At 52.7% G+C, this 20,718-nt stretch overlaps 1 protein-coding gene and 1 long non-coding RNA gene across 3 annotated transcripts in view; one reads left to right on the forward strand and one right to left on the reverse strand.

The window, feature by feature from the left end:
• Nucleotides 1-20,718, reverse strand: part of FAM120A (family with sequence similarity 120 member A) — an 87,307-nt gene that overhangs the window by 2,533 nt on the left and 64,056 nt on the right. The window contains exons 12-17 of one of the 2 annotated variants that reach the window (XM_072842118.1): nt 15,265-15,379; nt 10,331-10,540; nt 8,862-9,045; nt 8,305-8,442; nt 6,204-6,345; nt 5,686-5,782 (exon numbers count right to left, since the gene is read on the reverse strand). In XM_072842118.1, coding sequence (XP_072698219.1) covers nt 5,686-5,782; nt 6,204-6,345; nt 8,305-8,442; nt 8,862-9,045; nt 10,331-10,540; nt 15,265-15,379 — 886 coding nt within the window. The remainder of the gene's footprint in view (nt 1-5,685; nt 5,783-6,203; nt 6,346-8,304; nt 8,443-8,861; nt 9,046-10,330; nt 10,541-15,264; nt 15,380-20,718) is intronic. The other variant, XM_072842127.1, reaches the window with a different exon arrangement.
• Nucleotides 389-7,205, forward strand: LOC140641807 (uncharacterized). Its single transcript, XR_012038401.1, has 2 exons — nt 389-3,505; nt 3,723-7,205. It is a non-coding gene; the product is annotated as an uncharacterized lncRNA (long non-coding RNA).

The following is a 20,718-nucleotide window of genomic DNA, read 5'->3' on the forward strand; positions in this document are numbered from 1 at the left end:
CTACATTCTAATATACTCTGTCTTGCTCCTGACTGACCTGCAGCTGGCAGCAGCTTATCTCGGCAGATCTGTCCTGGGGCCCCTTCCCTATGTATCTCCTAGTCAGTATCCTGACCATGCAGGAGTCCCCCACTCAAAGAGCTCTAACCAGTCCTTCTGGATAGCATTGGTTCTATGCTAACACCACCCCAATAAATCCTCTCTGAAATGTCACATGATGACTCCCCCACGTATTCACACCTCACCGTCCACCCGTCAGTCTGTGGGAAGCCCACTCTACTAGGGAATGAAGCAAACCTAAGTCTTAACATCCCACTAAGAAACAAGTCTAAGCTGATAATTGCCACTTGTGTTTGTGACTTATCTCTTCGGGTCTCTCTGCTTTTTTTTTTTTTTTTTTTTTAATTTTTATTTATGATAGTCACAGAGAGAGAAAGAGAGGCAGAGACACAGGCAGAGAGAAGCAGGCTCCATGCACCGGGAGCCTGACGTGGGAATCGATCCTGGGTCTCCAGGATCGCGCCCTAGGCCAAAGGCAGGCGCCAAACCGCTGTGCCACCCAGGGATCCCTCTCTGCTCCTTTTAACAGATTTAAAAGTACTTCTGGAAAAATAGAAACGTTTAGAGGATTTCAGCTCATGTCCTGGAAAAGACCTCTCAGTAAGACACAAGAAAAACAGCCCAAGATCCTAAACCAGGGGCGTCTCCCCCACCTGCACTGTGACAGCTGGGACCGAGAATTCCAGCACGGGCTGGGCATCGCTGGCCTCTGCCCGTGAGAAGCCAGGAGTACCTGCCAGCCAAGCTGCGGTGATCAACAGTGTCCCCAAACAAAGCCAGGGGCCCTTGAGGGCAACATCACTAGGGCTGAGGACCAGTCAGAACAGACTCACTGCTGAAGAAAACCTTAATGGTCTTTGTACTTCTCAGTGAAGAAACTGAGAACAACCTTCCAGCTCTGCTGTCCTCCCCTGAGAACCCAGGCGGCAGTGGCCCGTCTTCCCCACCCCAACAGCCTGGAGCCTGCCTGAAAACCAGGGGCTGAAGTGCCCCCTCACTCACGCCTCAGGGGTGGCCCCTGCCCTGCGTCCCCTTGGGGCTCAGTCCCAGGGCCTCCTCACTTCAGTGTCCCACCCCTGGGTTCGTAATATGAATGTGCTTTCCCACAAAGCAATACTACCAAAGGTCCTGTTGGAACCTTGAGAAAAATAATACAAAACTAGCAGAGGGCAAAGAGGAGAAGAAAACAGCACTGAAGATTTCACATGCGTCCTTCCAAATCTCCAGGCCCTTGTTCCCCGACAGAAAAGTCCACTTGTCACGAAACCACCCCGCAGCAGTGTGGCCACCTCCAGGGTGCGTATAGTAGGGGCAGGGCCTGCTTACAGCGGAGCTCCCCGGTCCCCGCCAGAGGTTGTGGGCACAGGAATACAGGACGCCAGGGGAGGGAGCATGTGTAGAAACACATTTCTTTCCATGAGCCCTGGACTCTAGGAGCACCCCCACATGAAGTGCACCCCCCAGGCCAGGGCAGCACTGCATCCTCTGCCCCACGAACACATACTCAACCTCCCAGGCAGCAGCAACCCAGATGAGAGACGGGCCACAGACTCTGCAGGCCTGCACTGTCTGTGCTGCTCAAGGTGCAAGAACGCTGACGTCACCCAGAAATGAGCGACAGGAAGCACCAAGGAAGAGCCACACAGATGCTGATGTAAGAACACCCGGGAAGCAACTGCACCCCAATGGATGCAGAATATGCCAGACGGCGTGTCCACAAAAAACTGAGACTTTGTCTTCTGACTTCAGCACAGCACATGGCAGACCAAGGGAAGCCTGCAGGTGAGGTGGAAAACCAAGGGAAGACCCAAAACAGAAACAAAGACTGCTCCGGAAATGAAGGCCCAACCGGGAAAATATAATAGCAAGTGAACATCGTGATATGTGAGATGGTGAAAAGGAAAAGAAGCTTAAAGTCAGGAAGAAACAAAGACAGGGAAACTCAAATCAAACCCCACCAAGGGACCCAGCCAGATGGCTAACCTCACAGGCAGGCAGGCAGGCAGGACAAGGAGCTGTGGCAAGGGCCCTCACACACAGCTGGCGGGACCGGATGCCGTGCAGCTGCCGTGCAGAGGCCAGCAGTTCCTCAGGTGCATGAATGCAGCATGACCACAGGCCCGGGAACTTAGTCCCATAATGACCTGAGAGCAGTGAAGACCTGCATCTGCACGAACATGTGAACATAACGACTGTGGTTAACAATAACTCTATTGCATATCTGAAAGTTGCTCAGAGAGATCTTGTAAGTTCTTATGACAAGAAGATACATTTTTCTAACAATATGAGGCGCTGCACATTCACCGTTCACTTAACTTATGTGGGGACCACTGTGCAATGTATCCAAGTATCAGATTGTTATGCTGTAGACCTGGAGCTAATACCAGGGCACAGGCTGATTACATCTCCAAAAAGCTGGTGAACCCAAGCCTATACATACATGTTCACAGCAGCAGCACTCATAACAGCCAAAGAGGTGGAAACAGCCCAAACGTCCATCAACCAATTAATGGATAAAGAAAACACGCCATTCCCACATGGAGCATCACGCAGCAAGTGAAGGGAATGACGAGTGGGTGCGTGCCACAACAGATGCACATATAGGACACACACGCAGGGCAAGTCCACAGACGTGAAAGGCAGATCCGGGGCTGAGAGGTGTCTGCTCCTGAGGAAGGGGTTTCTCTTGGGGTGGTGAACGTTCTGGAATGAGCAGTGTTGCCGCATGTCCGCAAGAACAGACTGCACTGTGTACCTGAAGCAGGTGAACTGCATAGTAGATGAGTTTTATCTCGAAAGAAAAGAAAACCTCGGAAGGAGGGGAGAACGTGCCAAATGCAGAGAACGAGCTCAAGAGGAGCGCCAGGGATGAGAACCAGGCAAGGAAAAACAACAGAAAGGAAAAACCAGTATTCCAAGAAAACTTTCCGATGCAAGACAAGATCTGAAACTGCGTTTAGAAAGAGCACGTTGTGTGCCGAGCACAGCAACCTGGAGCCGCCAGCATTGGATGCATCATTAAACCTTGGCAGAGAAACAAACAGTTTGGGCATTTAGGCCAAACCGCAAATGACTTCTGAGAGAAAGACAATTCTCGTATTATCAGTCTTTGATGCAAAGGGTTACGACAGAACAGAATGACAGAACACGGATGAGACAGCTGAGGGGGGATGAACCACCACTTTCGATTGTCAGGAAAGCAAAGTGCCTTCAAACACGCCCTCACTCCTCTCAGGTCTTCCCTGCGGCGTCTGCTAAGAGCCCGCGGGACAAACGCTGGCAGGTCACATGCCCAGGCTGTACACTGGGATGCCGCCACTTCCGTCACAAACTCAAGAGCTGAGGGACTGAGCCACGGTGCGGGCAGCTAGGACGAAGCCGATGACAGCCCAGGGCACTCTTACCTGCTCAGCCCCGGTTCTCAGGGTGGAACGGATGGACACAGGTACCCACAGTAAAGTTCAGGTCCAATTCTCAAAGTCTTAAATTTGAGTCAGAAGAGTCAATACAAAGTCTTGAGGTATTTCACTGAAAAAACAGCAGCGGCTTGCACACGTGTGTGTGTGTGTGTGTGTGTATGTGTGTACACAGGACATAAGAGTGCATGGCAGCATGTGCATGACATACGCCAGCACATGTACTTTTTCTGGCTCTGTTCACAGGAAAAGCCCAAAAACAGTGATTTGGCATGAGGGAAGGAAGAGATCCACACGCAGACGTTATCACCAAAGAGACTCAACAGATGTTCCGTAAGTAAAAGCCCTCGGTTTAAACTGGACACATTAGTGTGAATCCATGAGGATTTTATCTTAAAAACATACAATAAAAAGCAGGCATGTCGTGTGTGTGTTTCTGCACAAAGAAACAGGAGTGTGTTCACTCATGTGCACACAGAGAGCAGGACAGTGACTGACCCCACGGCATTGGGGCCCACGGGTGCTATGTGGTCTGGAAATGCTGTTTCCCACTGAAGAGCCCAAGAAAGTAAGTAATGTTGTGGTTCTGCTGGGCCAGATCATGCCCGCAAAGGAGGCTGCTACAGACCCAAGGCCACACGAAGAGCCCATAGCCAGGGTGGGCAAGGCATCTGTCCTGCAAGGTCTGTGACACTCGGTACGAAACAGGAGGTGATGGGAGGGATCTCCTTATAAAAATACTCCAACAACGAAAACAGAAGTGATGGACCAAGAAGATCTTCCTTCTTCAATGTCCAGGGAATGAACAGACCTAGTCAGTAGCACGTGAGGACAGTAGGTCCTAACAACATAAAAGCAGACACACAGACGCTTCTTGTGCCCCTGACAAAAGCGTGCAGGTCATTTCAGCCTTGTCACAGGGACAGACCCAAGGCCAGCATAGCACCCAGACCCACCAGCAGGAGTGAGGATGAGGAGGTCGGGTCATAGGGGCACAGACTCGGCACGACGCAGAAAGTCCATGGGTGGCATGCCGCCTTGGCGGGGTGGGGAGGCAGATCTAGGGACTCTGAAGACACAGCAAAGTGCAAGAGCCTGAGTACACACAGCACAGAGTCACGGAGAGGCTAAGCCATGCTTGCCTGGGCTCCATCTGGTGCCTGTGTTTTGTATCAAAGGCCCGTAACCTGTAGGGGTAACGGCACCACGAGAGCCATGTGCACAGCATAGGTTCTGGGTTGGGGCACAGCAAGCGTCCCTCCCTCTCCTAAACCTGTTCAGCTGAGAAGTGTGTCTCTGAAGGCAGAAGCCGGTCAGGGTGGGCTGGGGGACCACAGTGAGCCGAGCACAGCCCCTAGCCCAAGTGGTGCTGCACTGCAGATGGGCTGTCAGGCCCCGCTTCTAGGGAGGGGGCTGCCTTTGCACCTCACTTATTAGGTGTATTTCATCAAAGCAAAGGTTTCCGGGGCACCTGGGGGTATAGCCGGTGGTGGAGTGTCCATCCGACTCTGGGTTTCTGCTCAGGTCATGAACTCAGGGCTGTGGGGTCAAGCCCCATGTCAGGATCCCCTCTCCCTCTGCCCACCCTACCCCCCCACAACTCTCTCTCAAGTCAAATAAAATAAATCTTACAAACAAGTTTCTAAGATGCTGAGTTCAGCTTAGAGAGGCAGGCAGCTCAGTTTCTCCTGGCCGATTACATCTCCGTGTGTGGGTTATCAGTGCGTGAGACACAAAAGAGGCCTGATGTTTGCACAGTGGGGGTGGAAATGCAGACTGATTAAACGTCCTAACTGTAGAAGTGGGCCGACTGGCATTCTTTAAAGATCCTTCTCAGGGGAAGTTCATCAGGCCCCAGGTCCTAACATGGTAGATCCAAAGGGGGAGGAAACTCTAGCTCTCCCATGCAGAAGGTACTCGGCGCTGTCCCTATAGGCTGAGCCTTCGGGGAAGAGCTGGTCAAGACGGTCCAGGAGGAAAAAAAGACGGCACTTTTCTTCTTAAATCCTAACTATTTCTCTAAATAACGTTTTGTAATATAAATACCACTAGCAGTCGTGGGGCCACCCCGTGCAGCTGTGACTAGACCACACTCTTTAGCACTGACGCCGCCGGTCCACCTGGGCTGAGGAGCTGGCCAGGACCTCAAGCCACCAGCCCCACAGACCAATCCCTCGGATGCGCGGCACTGCCCCACATTGCACGTTACCTGAATCACACCCTGGTTTTTATAGCCTCTGCCGTAGTACCGTCCACCTCTTCCAAACGTTCTGATCACTGGGGTAGAAATCACTCCCCTTGGACGCCTGAGTGGAGAGAAGGGGACAGGACACACAGGCTTGAATCTGCCCAGGCAGCTGAGACATTTAAAACCATATCGATCTCACACAGTAGCACTGGTCTATCAAATCAGTCACATGGGATTTATTCCAACATTCTGAGAAATTGATCTTATTTTGGGGCCCACATCCAGTCATTCAATTCTTAAGCCAAAATGCTTCAAAAAATTGCTACTTTTTTTTAAGTATTGAAAAATGGTTAATTGAATAAAGTGTGGATAGTTATTTAACAATGGTTGAAATAAATCATAATGCCACATATTATGGAATCCTATGTAACCAAAAGAACATCAAAGAAATGTATCTAATGAGTCAGAATTGAGAGAGTCAGAATTGAAAGAACAAGGGGTGGTTTTCTTATTAACACAAGTACATTTTCAGAACGTACCCTCTTGCTGGTCCTCCAACAGAAACTACCTGTAGGGGGAAAGGCCCGCGGCCCCCGCGGCCCCGTCTGCTCCCAGCCCAGTGGCCGACCACGGTGCCCGCGATTTCAAGCTTCCCTCCCTGAGAAGGTATAGGTTGGATTCCTGCACAAAAAAAAAAAACAGAACAAATCTTGACAATCACGGAATTAAAAATAGCAAAATGAAACAAGCAAGCCAATTTCTGCTCAATTGTGGCCTGTATTTCATATAAAACCCCTCTCCCTGGTTTTGTGAAGACTCTTTATTTATCACGTAAAGTATCTATGTGCACCTCATTTGATTTCAATGGTTTTAAGTGCTGTTAAAAGTACACCTGAGAGTGAAACAGTTGTGCTGGCTTCTCAAAGGACCTATAACGACTGAAACGACACATTACAAATGCACAGCTTTTAGACTGAAAAAGGTTCCATGAGGTGTTGCCACCGGATGCTCGCGGTGAGCCGTCTCCAACATCACAGTGGACGCTGGCAAACTCAGCACATTTTCTCCTTGGGGAACTGCTTCCAGGCCTCCTGCCTCCACCACGCATCATACAAATCAACCGGTCAACGTGGCTGGTATTTCTCCGTGTGCTGTTTAATTATCCCCTCTCTTGGGGTCACACATACCCACTGTATTCACTGACTTCTGCTAGCTATGGACCGCCTGCGTTTTCTAAGGTCTTCTGACTTAACGAAGAAAATTCTCAAATAATTAACTGCTAGGAACACTTCTGATAAAAACCAAACAGAAGAGAACCTCAAGTTTCTTATCTCTTGGCAGATGGGAGTGGATTATAATAAACTCTCCATCAGGACAGTTCACTGCCCAATGAGACCTATGATAAGCCTCACGTTCCTAAACGCCACGCTGAAAACTATGAAAACAGATGAAACAGGTTTTGGTAATATGTTTTATTTGACCCAACAGACCCAAAATAGTATCATTTCAACATAAGCTTAATATAAAAACTATTAGTTAGATACTTTGTGGTCTTTTTTTCCATGTTTGGTCTACAACTGGATGTGTGTTTTGTGTTTGGGGCTCAGCTCTGCTGAGGCAGGCACAGGCCGAGTGCTCCAGAGCTAAGCTAAGGTGTCTGCCGGTCAGTCCCCAGGACAGCTGAGCTTCAGACACAAGATGGGGGAAGTTATGGAGCAGGATCCTCTTTGCCATTTCAGTCTAAGAAACTACTTCTGCCCCACAGCGTCCACAGCCACCAGCCCACCCAGAGCATCATCCCAAGGGCACGCTGATGTGAGCGTCCACACGGGTGCAGGGAGCTGAAGCCGAGCGCGAACTGCACACTGTGTGGCGTGGCAGGAAGGAAAGCACCGGTAGGAGGCAGGGAAGGGCATGCGGGGCTGGTGAGGGGAGACCTGGCCCCAGAGGCCCTGCAGCGGGGGCTGCGTTGGCCTGCGAGTCTTTCCTGCTCCCCCAAGGAGCTGAGCCGCAAATACATTCCTGGGCAGGAGAGAAAGACTGTCCTGTCCTAACGTTGCTCACACATGTATGTGGAGAGCCCTGTACCTGGGTGGGTGGCCGGGTCTCACTCCGCAGCCCCAAAGTACGGGACATATGACAGGTTACAAATCACACCCTCTAATTACAGAAAATCACAAGACGTTATTTCAGAAGTAAACATTAAGCCTTTTTTCTCCCTCGTGAGGCTAACACATACAAGAGGAGAAGCAAAAAGAAGTTTAAAATAAACCCATTTATCTACATGGTATTAGAGCTTTCTTTAAAAATCTTTCCCATGAAGTGGTCTGTGGGCAGTTTCTGTGCCAGGAATCCTGCCACGGCCTCAGAACCTTCTATACCAGCTCATCCTCTTGTCGGGGAGCAGCCGCCCATGAGCACCGTCTGCAGCCTGTTCCACCACAGGAGGCGACGCTGGGGCTGGGCACATGGGGCCGCGTGGACACCCAGAGGCCCCCTGGAAGGCAGAGAGCTGGGGTGGGGGTGGGGGGGGACGGGGCCAGGAGCGGGCCTAGCAGCAAGGATGTGGTGCTGGGCTGGGACAGCGGAGGGGGGCCAGGCGGGGCAGCGAAGCTCTAGGAGGAGGCGTGGCATAATTACCGCCCTGCGACTTGCTAGTCCTGCTGCTGTCACCGCCAGAGAAGGCTCCGCAGTGTCCCGCTGCCGTGGCCACTCGGAAGGCACGGTACGCGCCTGTCGCTACAGTCTCCCCATAGGGGCCTCCAAAGCCACACATTCCTGTGGGACCCAGGTGGAGAGAGATGGAGAAGCCATGAGGAGCAGGGCCGGGGTGCCAGGGGGCCTATGAGCAGTGGCCTCATCTCCTTCAGCTGCTGGGGAGGCATCTCCCAGCTCTCTCCCCAGTGCAGGGGTGACTCTCAAGTGTGTGCCTCGGGGGCTCAGCGGCAGGCCCAGGGGGCGGCCCTGGCAGAGAGCACTCCCCAACCCCCCCATGACGTGAGCCGACCTGCTGTGAAGCCCAATCTCTGCAACAGCCTCTGTATTTGCCTCTCCCTTCCCCGTCAGGGCTTCAGGGGTCAAGTGTGCGCTTGTCTACTGCGAAGAGCTGGCGCTGCAATCGTCTCCGTCTGTCCGACGACTGACTACACGGTCCCGACATGGCGGGCTGCGCCCCCCACAGTGCCCGCACAACTCACCTGCAAAGCCCCGCCCTCGGCCCTGAGCCGGGGGTACGGGCCCGAAGTGCCGGGGGTACACGGAGGCAGGGTAGAAGGGCAGAGCTGCGGGCGGCGGGAAGGGCAAGGGGTGGCTCTGCCGGGAGAGGCTCAGCCCTTCCAGGATGCTTTGCCGCATCTTCTCCACCTTGGCAGCTTGCTCCGCCTGCAAGTCAAGGGCCCACACGTGAAAACTTACTTCGAGAGCTTTCCTCGAGCTGGAATGCCCGGAAGAGAAGGGACACATGCTGGCCAAGGACGTGTCACGGTCTGCGCAGCCACACTCTGTCCAGACGCCGGCAAGACCCCTCCCGCTCCCACAGCCCCAATCCCACAACCAGCAACGGAAACCCCGCCTTTCTCGGCCCCGGTGCCGTGGAGAACTGTTTACCACGGAAGGTCTTAAGTGAAAGTGTGGTTTTGGTTCTGGAACCCGCGGCTGAGCCCACAGGTGACATAGCCGCACAGACATGCCCACGAAGTGAGCACCCAGCCTGTGAGGCGTGAGAGGGGCGGTGAGGCACCGCTGGGGGCCGCGTCATGGGCAGCAGCAGCACCCGCACAACACAGCTCGCGTGCATCTCGCCCACCATGGAGAACCACCTATGACGTCCGCCTGGACCATCCTTGGCTAACAAACATGCACATACATGTAGCAATGACAATCTTCAGCCAGAACGTGGGAAAACCCGCCTACACCAGGCATCCATCTCTAGCCTGTCCCTGACCTGCCACCATGGCGGACGAGGAAGACAGGTAATCAGGAGCCCGCAGGAATGTGAGCCTCTTTGTGCAACGGCACAAGGTCACCTGACAGCTGTTCACTTTGCACTTATACCAGGATTTCAAACAGGCCCGGGCCCTGCTCCTTCCTGAGTCTGCTGATTCACCTACTTGCTAAAATGTGTCTGCAGCCATGTGTCAGCACCCGTGCGTTCTGGTGGCTGTGCGCAGACCCAAGTGGAGCAGGTTGAGGTCTGAGCGGCCACCGAGGCTCTGCCATCCTGATTCACATTTTACAGTGTAAACAGGTCCTGTTCACTGTGGACTTGGTGCCACATTTTCGTGTTTCTGTGGGGGGTTCTGCTGTTTGAAACGGGCCCGAGCACAGTGCTGAGAGCTGTGCCAGGCTGACACGTGCCTCGTGGACAAAGCGTGTGCATCACAGCACCACCAGCTGTGGGGACAGTATGAGTTAACCATATAAATCCATCGACATGTCTTGTAACAGAAACATACACAGCACAAAGCAGCGCACTGAGTGGCTGACATAGATGTGGCCAGAGGGCTGCAGGGCCCCATGAGCAAGGTTCCATGTTTGGTGACTCCACATGCAGGTGGGTGCAGCGCAGTGTGGTTGTCCAGGGCCGAGTTCTCAGCCTGCCAGTGCTCCTCCCTCCCAGGTGGCTAGCCACTCTTCCCTGTCCCCTGCTGACCTCCCTGCAACTGACCTGACCATCACAGAGGTCGATGAGCGGGGTCTTCTCCCGGCTTGCTTTGAGGAGTTTGGACTGGAAGAGCTTCCCATCGAAATACATCCACGGGCAGCAGTGCTCCCAGGGCACCGGCTGGCCGCACGCGTCGTTTGCAAACAGGGCCATGTCCACACCACTCATGAAGAGAGCTGACAGCTGAATGCCTCGGGGGTCGAGGTTCTCGATCTTTAAATGGAAAAGAGTGATTTCCGTGGGGTAAGCTGCTATAGCACCTGCTTCTTGCCACGTCTGACTACAGCTGTCCACACTGACCATGGACACCCCTCCACCAAAGGCCCCCTAAGCACACTTCCTGCTACCTCACAGTGACCCTGGACACTGGCTGTGTGAACGCAAGGGCTTTTCATGTTACTTAATACATTTAAATATCTGAGACTGTCTCATGAACATACTGGTTATTTTAACGTGGAATCTGTAAAGCCGCACACATGTGTACAGCAACACGGTCACGGATGGCCTGCAGCACCTTCACCGTGCTCCCCGAGTCACTGCAAATTATATACGCTGCTCGTGTACCAACAGGAAGATTACGACAAGGCACGTGCTACTAAGACTTTACATTTTTCAGGTCACTACATTAAAAATGTCCTCAGTATAATCTCATTCTAAAACCTGTACTTCATGTTCACATTATCCTGTATGTTCACGTGCTAGATAGCAACTCATTAATGGGACTGTCAAATGTTTCGGGAGAAATGGATAGCTTATAAATGGAGAACACAACAAAACACTGTGTCTGGACCATGCAGACTCCCTGTCCTGGCTCCCCACCCGCCCGTGCACACGTACGGCCTCTCTGCTCGCACCTGGTGCGCCGCGCAAGGAACACTGACACATACAGTCAACTCTTGATTATCTGCGAAGGACCTGGTTTGTGGATTATCCAGAACCGAGCCTCCCCAGCCTGCCTGCACCCTTCCTCAGGCGACAGAGTCTCGAGAATGCAGTCTTTATGGGCACCAACCTAAGCAATGCCTAAGTGCAGCAGGTGCACTGGCTCTCCATTAAAAAGAAAAAATTCCCACACCAAATGCTGATGAATTTATGATTACCTGCTGTTTGTGCTCAGTGCCCACATCTCCACAACCAGCTAATACTGCTTCCCAACCTCTGCGTTTTGGATTTTCGGTCAACATACTTCAGAACTTTCTAAACCTGGAGAAGCCTGTCCATGCCCGCGGCCCAGCCCCACCAGCCCCAGCTCCGGCCCTTGCTCCTCAGGAGCCCTCAGCCCCGCCAGGAGGGACACCATGCTCCACTGAGGGCAGGGGGGACTGGAGGATGGGACCACATGCGTTTTTATATTTACGAGCAGAAAGTGGGGAGAGGATCAAAACGGAGGAAGAATTCACTCGAAGTGAAAAGTCCCTTCTCCTCCGAGAGTCTTAAAGCAAAAAGAGGGAGCTTCTTCCTGGAAAGCTGACGCTGGGAGCACGGCCTTGCAGCAAGTGGGCCAGGGAAGCTGGGGTGGCGTAGCTGCTGCCCGCCACCTAGCGGAGCTCAGGGAGCCAGTGCTGCTGCTGGGAGCCCACCATGTGCCCATGCCACCCTCACCTGCGGACACAGACCCCCCGCCCAGGACCAGTGCTCTCTGGAGAGCTGGCGGGAGGCGGGGGCAGGTTGGCCTCACCCACACACACCTACTTATTTGAGACGGACTCGCCATCTGTGAAGGAGCCGTCTGGATGGGTTTCCAAAATGATGATCGAGTCATTTGGCTTCAGTAATGACAACTACTACAACCTCACAGAAAAAAAATCTCAAATGCTGTTTCATGTAAATAAAATCTCAACTGCTGTGTAGATCTTGCCTCACCCAAAAAATACTCTAAATTACTTCATACGGTGTTTTATGTTTCTTCCCTACATGCTCATTATACAAACAAGACTATAACCCTCCAGGACCCATGACACAGGCCTTGGGGCCACTGTGTACATCTTCACGTGCATGTCATTCTCGTCTCCACCACCGTGGCTCCCAGCACTCCACTTCACAGAGGAGGACGGGGACACGTACTCACAGGATGCACGAGGTCCTAAAACTGCTCACCAGCGGCACAGGAGTCTGATCCCCTAGTTGCAGGAGTGGCTGCAATTGTCATACACCAGCCTTACTCTCTCACCACCAGAAGACAAAACTATCAGCAGCGTCCAAAAAGTTCCTCAACTAGACACAGTGTCACGATTCTCTGACTATAAGAAATACAAATACGGAACTCTGTCCCTGAGCAATGGCGGTGGCTGCCCCACCCCGTGGCTCACTCCTGGGCTGTAGACCCCTAATGGGCCACGTTCACCCGCACGCACCCAAACTCTTTCTAGAGCCACAGGGGCCCCGTACAGTCTTATAGATCCTTCTCCATCTTTTGTATTCTGCACCAAGTAGTGAAACTGTTAATGTAAAGCAATTTCAGGGATGTCAAGAGTGAGGGAGAACGAAACTGGACCAACCCTGAGCCTATATAGACATACTGGTCCTGACCCTTCCCCACCCCATCTCCAAACACAGGGCCAGTGCTGACCAACCTTCGCCACTCCCTTCATGCGGGTAGCCTAGGAGAAGTGCTGGAAACACAGCAGGAAAACACAAGAGCCGTTGAGCCCCGTCACAGGTCTGCATGGACCATGCCGGACACACGCCTGCCCACAGCCATGGCGGGCAGATAGCACACGCGGGCCAGGTGGCACTCTGACAGAGTCATCCCACAGTAACACCTGCAACATCTTTCCCCAGCAAACCTCCCATCAGAAAAGCCAGCGAGAGGAGAGGTCAAATTGTCAGAATTCTTTTTCTTTTCCTCTCCTCTTTATTCTAAAAAGCATGTAATGGACAAAAATGGGAGAAGAAAAATACGGTCTGGGCAATCCACAAACTGGATAACGGCCCCCAAGACAACTACCAAAATCAAGAGTTGACTATATCCAAGACAGTGAAACAGCGTTCCATGGAAAAGCATCGTCCTTGCTTTCAATGTATAAAAATTTCTAATGGTTAGATGAAAAAACAATTTAAAAATGTACTTTTCTACCCCTGAATGTTGGGACTCTCGGCTCTGCACAGGGGTTTACGTAGCATGTAAACAATGACTATTCCTATCAGTTCTCCAGCTGGCAGCTGAGAGAATCCTCCATCTAGTTCTGGGAGCCTGGGCTGCTGTGAAGGAAGCACCCGCAGTACAGGCCATCCTCCAGGGGAAGGTGGGCCTCCAGACCAGCAAGAGCTGGAGGGACAGGGCGGGCCGCAGGTCACCACACACAAACTAGGTCTTTCTAAACACAGCTCTAGAAACACCCGGCTTCAGATGAAGGATCAGGAGAAAACCATGAAAGCACTAAGGCCTCAAAAGAATCAAAATGCAAGCTGAGAGTGCGGCTGACTTTCCAAGGTTACACCCTGTGTGTTGATCCGAAATGAAAAGGGTATGGGAGAGAAGATGGACTCTGCGGAAAAGCAAGTTGATGGTGAGCAGGGCTCGGCGGGCGTACCTGATACCTGGCGGTCTGATTTTCAGAACTGGGATGTCAATACTGATGTAATAATCTAAATAAGAGAAACAGGAAGTAGAGGTAGAGGGATGGCAGTACACGCTAGTCAGAGTATTCACAACACCCCTGAGCACAGGATGGGACCTAGACCGCGCTGAGGGCGCCACCAGTCGGGGGCCCGGAGGGAGGGCCTGCACAGAAGGCTGGCCTTTTGGGGAACCCCAGCCAAATACTCTAGAACGAAAACTTAAGTTCAAAAACATTACAAATGAAAATAATCTCTGTCTAACAAATGGAAAAGCCTGATCTGGAATACAATTTGGGGTGAGTTCTGAGTTCTGTTGTCTTACTGGGCTTGTGTCGTCGAAGCATCAGAAGCCTACGGCGACCACACATGACCTGGGCTCCGCACAGTCGAGAGCCGCTCAACACCAAATTACTGGGTTTAACTCAGTCATTCAGGGGAACCAGACACTGACTGGGCCCCACCCGGGGAATACTGAAAATCTATAAAGTGAGCCTCAAATGCCCCTGCAGGGAAAGAACGCCTTCGTAAAGAATGGCAAAAAGATCTAAAAGTGAAGGCGATTTGTCAAAAGAGAGTCTTTGATTACAAATCAAATATTGAAAAAAAAAAAGACAAAAACAAAACTAAACAAAAACACAACCTCAAAGAAAAAACAAAACCCTGTACATTAAAAAGAAAAGGCAGCTCCACTGATTTGGCTAACTCTGGAAAGTCTTAAACTTTCTAAAGTTTAGTACAGACCTTACAGAAAGCGAGTACCGCCGTGCACACACAGCGACTAACCCAAGTGCACTGAAAAGATAAGCACCCCGAAAAATCAGGGGACCACTTGGAGAAAATTAACATCGCCAAAACAATTACAGAACAAAAAGACTTACTGGGAGGAAAAATTAAAAGGAATATGATGTTAAATGTTAAGTAAAAGGGGCACAGGGATGATGGCGCAGCACCGTGCTTCAAGTGGTTTTTTAAAATGGTTCACATCCAGGAGGGCCAAGACTATTTTTTAGAGAAAATGAATGCGGTCATTAGGAACAACAGAACGAAACGAGAAAAGAATCCTGGCCAGATGTGAGAAAATCCTGAAGACCAAGCCCTCCCCTGGGCTCGGGGTCCCCACCTGAAACAAAAGCAAGTTTACTGCTTGATGTGAAAACAAGAGAAAACACCCCCTGGTAACGAGGGAAAACCTGTCTCGGACACAAGGAGACTTGATTGTTTCAGTCACCGGGAAGGATGCCGCTCTTGCCCTGAAGGCTCCCAAGTCTGCGGCTGGGTTTCTAGTCTACGCTCTGGGCAGCTTGGCCCGGTGAGGTCACCCCATCACAGAACTCCAAGGCAGCACTTCCCAACACAGAATGAGGCTTGTCCATTACCTTGAGCTCCTGCAGCTGGTCGGGCTCATAGAGTTTGGGGGACAGCGCCTGAGCCAGGAAGGCGTCCAGCTCCTGGCGGCGCAGAATCCGTGCTCCGGGCCACTGCACCATATACCTGTGGGTGGACAGAGAGGGTCTGGCGTCAGCGTCAGGATGGAGCCGTCACCAGTCACACACACAAGCCGCCATCCAGTTTCTAAGGACACGTGGGTGACATGCATAGGGCAACCCCCGAGGGCTCTCACCCAGCGTCTCTATGTGCCCAGCAAGACACCAGCTACAAATGCGTGTCACCACCTGGGCTCAACAGTATTTGCTTTCAGAGGGATTAAAGTCGCACCCCACATCTACACATGCTACAAACCAGCTGCGCAGTGATTTCTGATACTTCACTCAGGTATTCAAACCTGAAAATACATCTTAGGCACCAATTCACACAATTTATTTCAATTCAAGACTGTATACCTGGGAGGCAGATGCTAGGTCCAAATAAGAAAGACGCAGCTCCTGGTGAACAGTGAGTGTCGCGTGAGACATGTGCACAGAAGAGGCTCCAGTGCGGCAGGTGAGCGCGTGGGGAAGGGCAGGAAGGGGCCTGAGGGACCCAAACTGATGCTGCGGCCTCCAAAACCGGTGCCCTCAACCCTCGGACACACAGACCTCCCGGGCGGGGGGGGGGGGGGGGGGGGGGGGGGCAGCCCTGGTGGGAGCAGCTATGGGCAAAACTGATTTTTAAATCTGAAACATCCATCTGTGCCGTCTGCCTGGGAACTGCCAGGCATCCACCTCTTCCCCTTACTCACCTTGCCATACGCACAGCCTTCATGACAGCCACAGGGAGCCCAGCCAAGGTGTGGCCACCACCCAGAACAGCCTGAGTCCTCCCGAGCCCAACAGCCCCGGCCCCACACTCAGCAAACCAGAAGGACCACCCAGTCAAGTTGCTGCTGATCACTAAAAATAACGTGGGTGTCAGAACCCTGTAACCTCTGGCGGGCAGCTCCAAGAGCAGACAGCCCTGACATCCCCACAAAGCTCCTTCCAGTCCCATCTGTGAGAAGTTCTCTCAGAGCTGAGAATCTAAGTCAACAAGAGCAGGAGCAAGTTGGTGTGGAATGTGCAAGAACATTAGTCCATGGGAATGTGCAAGAACCCGCAAAGAGGAGGTTCCATCCAGCAGATTTAGAGGTATTTTCAATGAAACCCCCAAGAGAACACGTTAAATGCTTGCTAGGTGCCAGGCACTGGTCTACACAGGCACATACTGCACTGCACCAAACCCCATGGCCCCAGGAACCCCAGGGTAGGGGCCACCCTGAAACACGGGGGACACACATTTTGCAGGAACATTACGTGGTTCCTGGTATGAGGAGGAAGTAAAAGTAATTTCAATGCAAATGAAGGGTAGACGACATCTCCATGGTATGAAGATTAAGCTAGATGTACTTAACAGAAATGGTCGCCCTGTTGATGCCCACAGTGACCAAGGCAGCACCCTTGCAGCTGTGCAGGTACCGCACGCCTGCGGTACAACGGCCTTGGTCTGAGTCTGGGCTCGTCGAGAGCCTGTGGTGTGCACAGTCCCCTTCATCTGACAACAGCAGCCGTGGGGAGCACCATGCACAGTGTACATCCTCGGCCTGCAAGTCTGGCTACCTTGTATTTATCTATCATTCCCTAAAGGTGGAGATGAAATCACAGAACACGAGATTTGCCGTCTTGAGCATGTGCACGTAGACAGTGCCTGTGTGCAAGCCGCTAGTCACCTGTGTGCCTGGGAGACAGACGCCTCCTCCAGGCCCCCCACATGCTCCTTCTAAGATGATGAATGAGGAAAACCGCCATCTAGGGGACAGGCTGCTTTTGTTGGCAGCAAAGACTCTCTGAGCTGTGTTTTTGGTTAGGATGCCTGGTATCTGCTCCATTTGGTTTTCTATTCACGTTTTCCCAGAACCACCATCTACCTCTCTCCTGGATGCACAAAGATGTGAGGAACACACAGCCATGGGCCATGCCCACAGCATTATGGTCTTGAGTAGAGGTGACAGGAGCAGCGGCCTGGCCTGCTCCCCCCGAGCAGATGGTGGGCGGCTGTCTGTGGGGCTGGGCTGGGTCAGGACCCCTGCAAAGGTCAAAGACACTGCCGACTGCCTGCATCTTGCATGGGGACTCAGCCCTCCACCTCCTCAACTGTCTACACCTGGGTCCTGCCAGGTGTAAACCCAGCCTGCCACTCCGAGCCCGAGCCCGAGCCCTTTGGGAGGAGGGCCTGTCTGTCCTGGCTGTACTGCAGGAAGGACGCCTTCCGCCGTACTCTACACCTGTGCTCCACCCCCACGCTGAACCTGAGCTCAAGTCTGCACCCCACCCTACACCAGCTTCGCGAGGATGGTTCTAGGGACCTGGCTGCCCTCCTCCCATCCCCCAGGGCTGTCACCATGTCGACTGCAGAGCACAAATGACAGAGACATGGAGATCACCACCAGCGTGCGGCCGGGGCAGTTGCCCCCAAGGCAGGAACAAACCTCACTGGAAAGAGACCCCGGCACACACGAATCGAGAAACCGTCTAGTCGGGGGCAGACGAGCGGCAGCCAGGGTCTCGGGGCCTCGTCAAGGTCGCAGGAGATCTAGAGACGGACAGGCCGGTGTTCACCCCACATCAACCCAGAGGACCCCTCGAGAGGGGCCACCAGGGCTGGAGGAGACTCAACAGCCAGATCTGGCGGGAGCTGAGATCTGCTGCTGACCCAGAACGTCCCTGCAACAACCAGCAAATATCAGAGATGTGTGCAGGAGCTTTGCTGGGAGGACCTTTCTGATTTTGATGTCTTTGTTTTTAGAAACACATACCCAAGAGCTCAGGAGCAAAGGCATAGCACCCACAACCTACATCCAAGGGTCCAGGACACATGGACAGAACAGGACAAAGCCGTGGCCGTAACACACGACCATGTGGGGGTGAAGATGAAAGATAGCCACAAACTCCTTGAATCCCTCCCAATTTGTTCAAGTCTGAAGTTACGCAAAACAAAGGGGGGCAGAGGAGGGAAGTGGGAAGAAAAGGAAAAGAGAAAATTAAAGAGAGAAAACCCCAGCCCAGCACAGCCACCACAGCCAAGGGTGGCAGGGGCACTCCCGCAGCCCCACAGTGAGCCAGACCCTTGCACTCCTTCTCCCTGTCCCACATCCCTGTCCCTCAGTCTGCAGCACAACTAACCGCCTTCCTTGGATTTGCAGACCACGGGTCTCAAGAGTGCAGGACCACACACTCCCAGGAGACAAGGCTGGACCACATCCGCAAACACCTGCCACAGATGCCAATGAATCTGTCAGGGTCCTGTAGATGTGGAGCCTGCTGCCTGGGCACCGACAGGGCCTCATCACCTCCCTCCCAGGGACCTAGGCCTGACCCCAGGGCCTCGAGAGGCACACATCGACCCCGAACCACCCTCCTGGCCTCTCCCCTCCTCCTTAGCCCACCCCCTCGCCTGAGATCATGCCAGAGCCCAAGGGGGGGTGCAGTGCATTGGTCACCTGCCTTGGCCCAACCCCAAATGCAGAAGGTCAAACACACTCTCTCTGTGGATGTGGACCAGTCTGGTTCCTGGTGTCCTGGGGCTTGTCGTGTGAGCCGCGGTCCCTCACAGCTCCCGGACTTCCTCTCAACCAGCTCCACTTCCCTGGACCTGAAACAGCTTTCCTGAGCAGCTCTCCTACGTCTGCCCATCTCCATAGCCAAGCAGGCCACCTGCCTCCCACAGGGGTGCTACAGCCCCCTGAGACATGGCCAGTCACACTAATCTTTCCAAGTTCTAAAACAAGTGTATTTTCTACAAATAACCACACACATACACACAAATCAATCATAAAGACTGTCTTAAAAACAATCCTGAAATCTGAAATCTGAAAGACTCTACAAAGGCCATCTGAGCAATGCTGGGGCGATGGCCAAGGAGGCACCACGAGGATGAACATGGAGACCAGGTGAGGGTGGCGGCTTCCAGGTTGGTGGACAGACAGCCATCCATGGGGTAAAGGCCACAGGATGACTTAGATTTGGAAGAGACAAATATGATCAACCAAATGTATTCTTGATAATTAGATCTTAGAGGATCCAAAACCTTTGTCTCTAATGTTTGGCTACTTTAGGTTTTTTTATTGACAAAAACAGCTCCATAAATGAATTTTCCATTCAAGGAAACCAGAAGATTCTAAACAAAAATTAATTTAAAGCAAAGATCTAGCTTCTCCCATGAGCCAATCCTCAATACACTCAAGTCAGTCAACCTCAATTCAGCAAAGAAGAGGCTTCTGCACGAGTCACTAACCGTAAAGCCTGGGGTGAACGAAGAAAACGTGAGGAAATGAACCCTTGCCTGAAGCCAAGGGGAAGAAACAGGGGAGCCGAGGGCCAAGGGTGAGGGACACCCAGGGCCGGGTCCCAGGCTCTGATGCCACTCAGAGGCTGTCCCGTGGGGAGGGTCCAGGGCCTGGGAGGCAGGGCCGTCTCTGCCCCTAGGAAGCAGGGAGGTGCTGCCAGGGTGTCGGAGAACGACCCAGCAGGGACAATGAAGCACCAAGTTAGTGACAGCCATAGAAGATGCAGAAGCTGTGAGTCCACGTAGGTCTGAGGGGAAGGAGAGTCCATGTAACAGGTACTCGTTCCCAAGGGGACCAAGAGGCCCCGCCGGAGCAGTGCTGTGGACACCCGCCTGGCCTGATGGTCAGGGTGCCGGTGCACAGCCCGGGCGTGACCATGGCAGTAGGGGGGGCCGCCATACCTTCCAGTGTCTGGTGAACAACCAATAGTACTTAACACAAGACATGAACCCTTAAGTCTAGATGGAAGTAAGGCAGGACACAGACTGATTCTGAGGATGGTCCTTTTTTGCCCCTGATTACAAAGGCTGTATCCTGCCCACGCTACAGCACCCCGCCTGCAGCCCCAATTCTTCTCTGTAGGGTCTGTGGGGAGCACTGATCATGCACACGGCTGCTGAGTCAGCAGGCTGTACACCTAATACTAACAGAACATAGGTTAATTATACTCCAATTTAAAAAAAATTAAAGTCTCTTTGTATTGCACTTGCAACTTTTCCCTATGTTGGAAACTGGTTCAAAAAACGAAAGAACCAAATGCACGTATGCACGCCAGCTTGCCTTACTGCCAACACCAAGTATCCCCCCAGCATCTGGGGCCCAGCAGTGGAGGGCAGGGCAGCACGCAGCGCCCAGACCTGGTCTCAATCCCTGTCCAGGGGCAGGAGAGGGCAGGGCCCAGGGTGAGCCTCAGCCTCCGGTGGTGCCAGAAAGCAATACGTGCTGGGGACAGAGGACACAAGAGCCCCAAACAGGCCCTGAGGCCGAAGCTGGGACAATCTGAGCTACCGAATAAACAATGTCACCTGAGGTTATAACTCTAGGAATGAAACAGCCACGCATCCACATGGTC

The sequence above is a fragment of the Canis lupus genome, chromosome 1 (genome assembly GCF_048164855.1).
Source record: "Canis lupus baileyi chromosome 1, mCanLup2.hap1, whole genome shotgun sequence".
Lineage (NCBI taxonomy): Eukaryota > Metazoa > Chordata > Mammalia > Carnivora > Canidae > Canis > Canis lupus.